We start from the raw sequence: 9,295 nt of genomic DNA, 5'->3' as shown, positions 1-9,295 counted from the left end.
CTCAGGATGAGTTCTTGTGTCCAGTGTGTCTGGATCTCCTGAAGGATCCAGTGGCTATTCCCTGTGGACACAGTTACTGTAAGAGCTGTATTACAGACTGCTGGGATCAGGAGGATCAGAAGAGAGTCTACAGATGCCCTCAGTGCAAACAGACCTTCAGTCCAAGACCTGCTTTAGGGAAAAACAACATTCTGGCTGAAGTGGTGGAGAAACTGAAGAAGACCAAACTTCCTGCTGACTGTTACGCTGGAGCTGGAGATGTGCAGTGTGACGTCTGTACTGGAAGAAAATACAAAGCTGTCAAGTCCTGTCTGGTGTGTCTGAACTCTTACTGCCAGAATCATCTTGAACAACATGAGAGTTTCTTTAAAGGAAAGAGACACAATTTGACTGAAGCCACTGGACGACTGCAGGAGATGATCTGCCAGAAACATGAGAAGCTCCTTGAGGTTTTCTGTCGCACTGATCAGAAATGTATATGTGTGCTGTGTACGGTTATTGAACATAAAAACCATGACATTGTATCAGCTGCAGAACAGAGCACAGAGAAACAGGTATTTAAAACTAGATACTGATTAAATATTGCTGACTCTTAGCCCCGTTTCATATCTGTTTATATTGCAACCCATGTTAACAGCTAACAGCATTCACACTGTGTTCGTCAGCAGAAATGAACAGCAGCTTCAAGAAGAGTTTCACTAATGAGCCTGTTTGCTGAAAATGCATCGTAAACCTTTATCAACACAAGCTTTTGTAAAATAGGCTTTAAGCAACATAAAATAATGGAGTGAACTATTCACCTATTATTTGACAAAATACTTCCACCAGTTAAAATTTTAATGCAATGACAGATGACTTTCTATTCAGTAAATCTGACTGAATCCAGATGATTTCACTTGTTTATAGCTTCACTTTGGCTTGTGTAGATTCATCATCATTTGGATGTAAATCTGAAGCCCTTTCTCATGTAAATCAGTTTCACTTTTGAACCTACAGCCATTAGTTATCACTTCAGATAAGTAAACTTTAAACTGCCCCACCGTATCTTTACTGGATTAATCTGTTTGCATTGTAAGGCTAGAAGAACCTGAGATACGGAAAATACAAACACAGTGTATTAAAATACAATCATTTGTTTCCACATTTCACTGAGAGAAGATGCAGGAAAGCTTTTTTTCTCAACTATTATTCCTTCACATTTGTTCCTTCTTCCCCACCCATCCATCCTTTCATTCAGTTCACTCAGAATGGTCAATAGCGAAATATATGTTGTACATGAATGCAAGTGATATTCACAGTCATGTTATCATTTGAAATGTTTCAGTGTGACTGGTATAATGGTCTCATTCCCACAAGAAGTAAATAAAACAGAGTTTTGAGATATTTTTTTATTGTAGAGGGTGTGCCCTTTCCCAATGTCTTTCATCCAAATTACCATCTGTCCCCAAAAGGTGTAAACTCTCCACCTAGTTCGATGCGAATTCCAACTGATAGTTCTTCCCTCCATTTGGAGGATGTTTGTCTTTGTCTGAGTACTTAAAGAAAAGTTGCAAAAGGCTCAGGGTGATTCTGTAGCCAGTTAAACCCGTAGTGTCGAGTGTATTTTTGAAGTCAGGTATGCATCTTTTGCTTTCAGATTTATAATTGAAAATGTGATGTCTTGAATGGATTATCTTTGAAATGCAGTAATTGGCATGATACATGTTTTATTCAGATTTACTCTGAAATGACTGGCTCTAGTAGATTATGTTGTATCCATGTTACCGCAAATCTGTGTCAGGTTAGTAACGGACTAAAGTCCAGCTTTAGGTGGAGCATGGGTGTTAGAGTGCAGGAACTGTAACACTTGGCATTGGTTCAAGTGTACTTAGAAACAACTGATAGTTCTTCCCTCCATTTGGAGGATGTTTGTCTTTGTCTGAGTACTTAAAGAAAAGTTGCAAAAGGCTCAGGGTGATTCTGTAGCCAGTTAAGCCCGTAGTGTCGAGTGTATTTTTGAAGTCAGGTATGCATCTTTTGCTTTCAGATTTATAATTGAAAATGTGATGTCTTGAATGGATTATCTTTGAAATGCAGTAATTGGCATGATACATGTTTTATTCAGATTTACTCTGAAATGACTGGCTCTAGTAGATTATGTTGTATCCATGTTACCGCAAATCTGTGTCAGGTTAGTAACGGACTAAAGTCCAGCTTTAGGTGGAGCATGGGTGTTAGAGTGCAGGAACTGTAACACTTGGCATTGGTTCAAGTGTACTTAGAAAAAAAAATTCCTTAAAAAAAAAAAAGGAATTTCTGTTTAGGTCAACAAAATGTTGCTCAACCAAACAAAATAGGATAAGCCTTACCTCTGTATATTGTAATGTTATTCTAACTAAGTGTACATGGGAAACCATGGCATGACTAGACCAAAACTACTATAAGAGAAAGTCATTTTAGTTGTCTTATGTCTACATTAGTGGTCATGACTTCTGTTGCAAATTAGCTCAAAAGGTTTTCATTACATCAATATTTATTAACTTATTATACATTACTTCCACACATCTACAATTTCAGTACTCAATTGTCAGATTTTTAACTTCTAAGAGCTAGCAAACATTGACCTTAAAAAAAATATATCACTGTGTAACCAGAAAGTTAACTCAACACTCTACAGAAGTGCTTATTGAGAATGAACAGAGGTTTATATGTTGTTGTTGTTGTTGTTTTGACACTACCATGATGGAGATCAGTGTTTGCTTTAGTTGGGCTCCTGACCCTTGACTTTTTAACATTAACTTTTCTTTGGCTGCTGTAACCATGTGTATTTAAACACATTGTTGTAGCAAAAAAGGGCCAAGGCAAATTATTTAGTATTGTTGATTATGTTTTGCTAATGACATAATCATCATTAAACACCAGGTTCACTGATTTTATCCAGTGTCTTTTCTCTTACCAAAACAATGTTATAATAACACACTAGAGCGAAAGAAAGAGCAGTGCTGATCAGGCTGTTATTAAAGTTTGTTAAACACATGACTCACAAAAAAAAAAAATCTCTGATGTGCTATGAAACACACACATCAAGAATCTGCATATGAATCTCAACAACGGTGACAAATCAAAAGCTTCACGCCGCAATGCATTGCAGCATGAAGCTTTTGATTGTCACCATAGTTGACATCTTGATGTCTGTGTGTGTCTAAATGATGCTGTAGTTCCAAAGGTTTTATGCATAAGATGTTTTTAAAATCCTTCATAATAGTTTGTCATCTCATCTTGTAGTGTCATATAGCTATTGTAAATAACATGAAACTAAGAATAAAACACTAGATGAATGACTACACCATCATCAATAATTAACCAAAACCACTTAATCACAATTTTTTCATGGATTTTCTTGCTATAACAAACGTGCTTTACAAACACAGTTACAGCAGCCAAAAATAATAATAATAATAACATTAAAAAGTCAAGGGTCAAGAGCCCAACTAAAGCAAACCCTGATTGCCATAATGGTGAGCTCAAACCAAATCTATATCTTTTTGTTTAGATCAAAAATAGAATTTAAATTAATTGACTTTCTTCAACAAGAAAAATATACTTTGTGCCGGGTTTTATAAAACAGTTTTCATAGACATAGAAAATATTATTTTAAAATATAAAGTTATAAAATATAGATGTGAACCATTACCCTCATTTTTTTTAATTGGATGAATGAAAACATTTTTTCAGTGTAGTGCGGGGGTTTCCAGGAAATGCAAGTATTCCCTGGACCTCTGCTTCTCTTAAATACTAGTGTGTGACAAAATGCTACATTCAGCTGTTGCAAAAAGTTTTTAAAAAAAAGTTTTTTTTTGTTTTTTTTTACCAGGTTTTGATGCACAAAGTTGTTTGTATTATCTCTTATAACAAACATATTTTATTTAAACCTATGAAAATGCAGATCCTGTTGTAAATAATAGTGAAAAATCACTTGTTTTCTTTTTCTTTTTTTGTCCCATTATTGGTCATCCAGTAGTATCCATTATTAGTCATTATTTGACTCATATGAAATGAGGACATGGCTGAGACCCTTTTGAAGGATATTAGTTTACGTATGCCCTTTTTGAGTATTTGAGCTTAACTGAGACTTCAGTGTTTGTAAGAGGCTGTTGTGTCGATCTTGATTTATTGCAATTTTGAGGTGTTTTATTTTAGAAAATAAACACATTTTTCTCTTCACAAATCAAATTCTTGTTTTTCACTGACATTTCTCGTAAGAGTTGAGGACACGCAGGAAGCCTTCAGCCACCACTGCATACGGTCGTTGGGCCAGTTAGGTGGACTTTACAACATGATGATTTAGTGACAGTAGCTTTCTGTGAGATTCACTATCATCCGTTTGTCCTGCAGAATCAGCTGAAGGAGACGCAGAAGACGTTCCAGCAGAGAATCCAGCAGAGAGAGAAAGATCTTCAGCAGCTGAGAGAGGCTGTGGAGTCTCATAAGGTGAGTCTGGAGAAGAAGAGAAGTTTGTCTCCGTCTCAGTTCAGACTCACTGAAGCCTGAATCACTGTGTGTCCTAACAGCGCTCTGCACAGACAGCAGTGGAGGACAGTGAGAGGATCTTTACTGAGCTCATCCGCTCCATTGAGAGAAGCCGCTCTGAGCTGATACGGCTGATCAGAGATCAGGAGAAGACTGCAGTGAGTCGAGCTGAAGGACGACTGGAGCGACTGGAGCAGGAGATCAATGATCTGAGGAGGAGAGACGCTGAGCTGGAGCAGCTTTCACACACACAGGATCACATCCAGTTCCTGCAGGTAACAGAGATCTAGAAGAACAGGATCATAGTGGACTTGAGCAGATCCTGCTGTGACAGGAGACTCACAGAGAAATGTTTCATAATTGCAGAATTAAACAAAACTTTACTGACATTTCACCTTTTTAATTTTTTTTTTTTTCCTGTTTTCTTGCATCATGGTGAAATTACTGCACTCAGTAGTACCAATTCTGAGAAACCTTTATCAAAATCAGATCAGGTGATCTTCACACAAAATTATTATTTGTCTGTAATATATTGATCAATTTGACCATGAAGACCCCAAACATGAAGTGAAACTGTAAATTAGCAATGCTTCAGAGTATTGAAACCAAACCTGACCGTGTCTTAAGGGTCCTTGTGAAGTTTCAGTGTCTCTAACCGCTCTAAAGTTATACATAATAGTCGTTTCTAGTCCTTTGAGCTGCTTTTCCTGAGCAGATCTACTCAACCCTTCAATGAGACTCCATTGATGTGCTTGAGCTGTTAGATGGACATTTATGTACTTAACAGATGTTTTATCATCTAAACTATTTCCTAGAAAGTTCACATACAGTGTAAGTGGCAAATACTAGAATCTGTAGCTCTAGTGTGATATAATGAATATGAGAAGAATGAAGCTGATGCTGTGAAAGTGCTGGACTGAGGTGAGTTACTAAAGATAAGTAAATTCCACAAGAGCCGCACAAATCTGATGGTCCTGCAGGTTATTGGGTGAAATGTGGAGCTGATGAGTTTTGATTTCTGTTTTCTGTAGAGTTTCCAGTCTCTCTCAGCACCTCCTGAATCTACAGACGTAAATGACGATTCCTTTAGTTTTCTCTTTTTTGATGGCCTGAGAGAATCTGTTCATGAGCTGAGAGATAAACTGGAGGATTTCTGCAAAAAGGAGCTCAAGAAGATCTCAGATAGAGGTAAAGTCCTGGAGATTCATCCATCATCATCATCTCATATCATGGAGAACATCATATTAGAAATGTCTTAGGAATGGATGCAGGGATAATTTTCTCTTGACATAATACATTTGTATTTATTATCACTTTTTCCTAATGAATTTCTTATTATTTTTAAAATTTTGTCTTAAATTTAAACATACATGTCTATATTGACAAGCTGTAAGATATGTGTGTGTGTGTGAATAAACAACACAGGAGATGTGTGTTTATAGGTATACAATAAATTTATGCAAATTAATACATTAGGGATTTATGGCACAAATCTTACTGGCAAAGAGATTAGAACACCTCTCCATAAAATATCTGTCAAAATGCAGTCTCATTTATTGCATTTGAATGTTTGTTGTCAGTGTGAACAGAAGTAATAACTGACATTCATTCAAATTTACGATGTTTATGGCACTGATTTTCAAATGTTTGTCTTGTTGTGAACAGACCTTAAAGTATTTGAGTGAAATACTTATTTTTTGGACATTTTTAGATTAGATGGTGTTGGGTAATATGGTAATGTCGTTTTTATGAGAGCATCACCAAAAAAAGAGAGCCACTTGTGTGTGCAATAGTTAAGACATGCTTAAAAACAGACCATTTGTCTCAGTTGCTACTACAGGTCCCTCTGTGTACTACAACCAGTCTTCAGCAGATTATTCACATCCTCTACATACTGCTACAAAAATTACACCAACAAAGGTAGTGGAGGGATTTTCATGTAAACACAATATATTACACCTTACAGTAAAGGGGCAGAGAATCAATAAAGTATTGTTTGTTTACCTCTGCAGGGCCCTGTAAAGGGGATGAATCGTCTTCCTCCACAGCAGCATATGTATGCCTACCAACAATCAACACACACCCCACCTCGCCAGTCACCAGCAGTCCCATTTGGCACTGGATTTGGTGCTCAGTTTACCAAGAATGAGGGTCCGTGGGACTGTGACTCCTGCCTAGTGAGGAATGAAGCCTCAGCAACTGAATGTGTTGTTTGCAAAGCCCCCTGCAGCATTGAAAAAAGTAATGCAGCATCACAAGGTGGGTTAGCTGCCATGTTTGGTAAAAAAGATGGACAGTGGGATTGTGACACTTGCCTGATAAGAAACAAAGGTTCATCAAACCATTGTGTTTCATGTCAGACAGCAAACCCAAATTTTAAAAACAAGACCTTTGCTGCACCGTCAAGTTCCTCTTTTACCTTTAGTTTAGGAAGTTCTAGCAGACAACCTGCTGCGACAGGATTTAAAGCCAATTTCAGTCCAGGCCCTGCTTTTCAGTTCGACACATGTAAGGATAAAGCATCCTCAGAAGGCTTAAAGTTTGAGTCCTCTACAACGAAGGCTGAAAAGTCATCAAGCAGGTTGTCATTTTCCATGTCAGCAGCGCCTGTTGGTGGATTTAAGTTTGGCATTGCAGAAGCTGTGGCAAAACCATCAGACAGACAGTCACAAAATGGATCTGCATCTGACCTCAAAAATATTGCAGAGCTTCACAAAGAGAAAGAAAAAGAGGCAGCCCCAAGTTCCTCAGATCAGTCTGTAGACGCTGATAGTCAAGATAATAATCCCCTCATTACTGGTAAACCTAACACCTGTAGTTATGCTGACTTGACGAAGTCACAAGGTAGTTTTCAGTTTGGCCAGAATGATCCCGCTTTCAAAGGCTTTGCAGAGGCTGGCAAGCAGCGCTTTACAGAGTTTCATTCCAGCTCCAAGGCCGACACCTCAGTCGATCAAGATGATGAAATGTACAAAACCGAGGAGAATGATGATATTCAGTTTGAGCCCATTGTTCCTAAAATGGTTAGGACATCTGGAGCAAAGCTTGGTGCTCAAAGCACCAAGACTATGGTCCCTCCTCCTAAGTTAGTCTTTAGGTCAGACTCTGTGCAGAAGATCTTTGGAAGCCCTTCACCATCAAAAGAAAAATCTCCTGTTATAATTCCCAGTTCAAAAGATGATGAAGCGGGTGCCTCAAGACTGAAAACCTCTGGACAGGCAGTGACCAGCCAGTCATCAGTTGGGACTCCTCTCAGCATAACAACAAGAAGTAAGCAATGTTCTGTGACCGATAGTTTACAAATAAAACTACCTCTTTGTTTAGCTCATGGCTGTCCAACCCTGCTCCAAACACACCTGCCTGCAGTTTTCAAGTAGTCCTAAAGATTATGATTAGTCGGTTCAGGTGTGTTCAACCAAAGCTGGAGCTAAACACATATCTGGTTTAGGTTCTTGATAGTTCCTTTACTTTTTTAATGAGGACAATCTTCACGTTCATAGTCTTATTGTGCAGTTTATCAGTGTATGTTGCCTCTGAAATGACTCCTTTACAGCTGATATCATTTAAGCCCATATTTCTGTAGTATAGAGGTTTGGATTTTAGGCTTTTCAAAAATAATCCTATGGCTTTTTGGACATGCACATCAGCCACCCAGTTTGAAGCCCAAGGTATTTCAGGTCACCGTTTACTGTGGCACATAGAGCTCTCACTGACTGGCATGAGCCGGGAGACCTGACCTTGACTGAATGATGTGATAACCCAACATTACTCCCCTGTTCTCAATCCAAATGTTTGCACAATCTGAAATCTGCTACCCTTTAGCTGTTAGTTTGAAACTTCAGTAGAATTTACAATTAAGGTGCACCATTGCTTTCAATTCCTTCAAATATTCAGCAATGTCTTGTAAAGTGATAAATGTGACACCAGCAGGTGTCATTACAGCAATTTTCCCTTCCAAGTATTTCTATCTTGGATATATGGCTATGAGTATTTTTGATTCTGATATACAGTACATTGCAGACATAGCAGCAGTTTTCCAGCATTGTAGTTGGCTGCTGACTCTTCTCCTGATGTTTTCCCTAAAACAATTGTTATTTTTGCCAAATGACCAACTAACATGATACCTGTACAGAGTTCAGTTTTTATGTAGTTACTCTATACTGTCTTAAATGCAGAGGTGGACAAAGTACACAACTCCATTACTTAAGTGAAAGTACAGATACTGCTGGTCAAATATTACTCCATTACAAGTAAAAGTTGTAAAGACAGATTTTTACTTAAGTAAAAGTACAGAAGTACTTGCTTTTAAAAGTACTTAAGTACCAAAAGTAAATTTCCTTTTTTTTATGTCAATGCACTGTTTTATTGTCGTACATAATACTTGCAATACTTCTGAAGCAACGTACAATACATTACACCTACTGAATACACTGACTAGCTTGTAGTATATTTGGAATAAAGAGCTTTTAGAATGTTAAAAACCTATGGGGAAAAAACAAAACAAAAAAAATATTATAATTATTTAACACCCCTACCCACCCCCACAAAAGCAGGATGGTAGTGATCTCACACAGCTCTGGACACATCTATGTGTAGCCATTCATCCACATTTGAACAGAGTGGACAGTGAAATCCTGTAAATACAGACTGATAAGGAAGAAAATAAAAAATCAAACCTGCTTTAAAACCCAGCAACACAACTGTAGCTGTATAACTTTACAACAGCAACACTGCTTTAACAAAAAAGCAAAACAGAAAGACTTATTTGACATCAAAACAAAAAATT

The 9,295-nt window shown here is 37.7% G+C and overlaps 1 protein-coding gene across 1 annotated transcript in view; it reads left to right on the top strand.

Moving 5' to 3' along the window:
- Positions 1-8,076, top strand: part of LOC107711609 (E3 ubiquitin/ISG15 ligase TRIM25-like) — a 12,393-nt gene extending 4,317 nt beyond the window's left edge. Inside the window, exons 2-8 of the mRNA XM_016516610.1 lie at positions 433-554; positions 4,375-4,470; positions 4,551-4,784; positions 5,541-5,697; positions 6,338-6,429; positions 6,522-7,779; positions 8,063-8,076. Coding sequence (XP_016372096.1) covers positions 433-554; positions 4,375-4,470; positions 4,551-4,784; positions 5,541-5,697; positions 6,338-6,429; positions 6,522-7,779; positions 8,063-8,076 — 1,973 coding nt within the window. The remainder of the gene's footprint in view (positions 1-432; positions 555-4,374; positions 4,471-4,550; positions 4,785-5,540; positions 5,698-6,337; positions 6,430-6,521; positions 7,780-8,062) is intronic.
- Positions 8,077-9,295: the final 1,219 nt, after the last annotated feature.

Source organism: Sinocyclocheilus rhinocerous, unplaced genomic scaffold, assembly GCF_001515625.1.
Source record: "Sinocyclocheilus rhinocerous isolate Xijiao unplaced genomic scaffold, SAMN03320098_v1.1 scaffold2012, whole genome shotgun sequence".
Classification (NCBI taxonomy): Eukaryota; Metazoa; Chordata; class Actinopteri; order Cypriniformes; family Cyprinidae; genus Sinocyclocheilus; species Sinocyclocheilus rhinocerous.
This window is presented reverse-complemented; position numbering and strand designations above follow the sequence as displayed.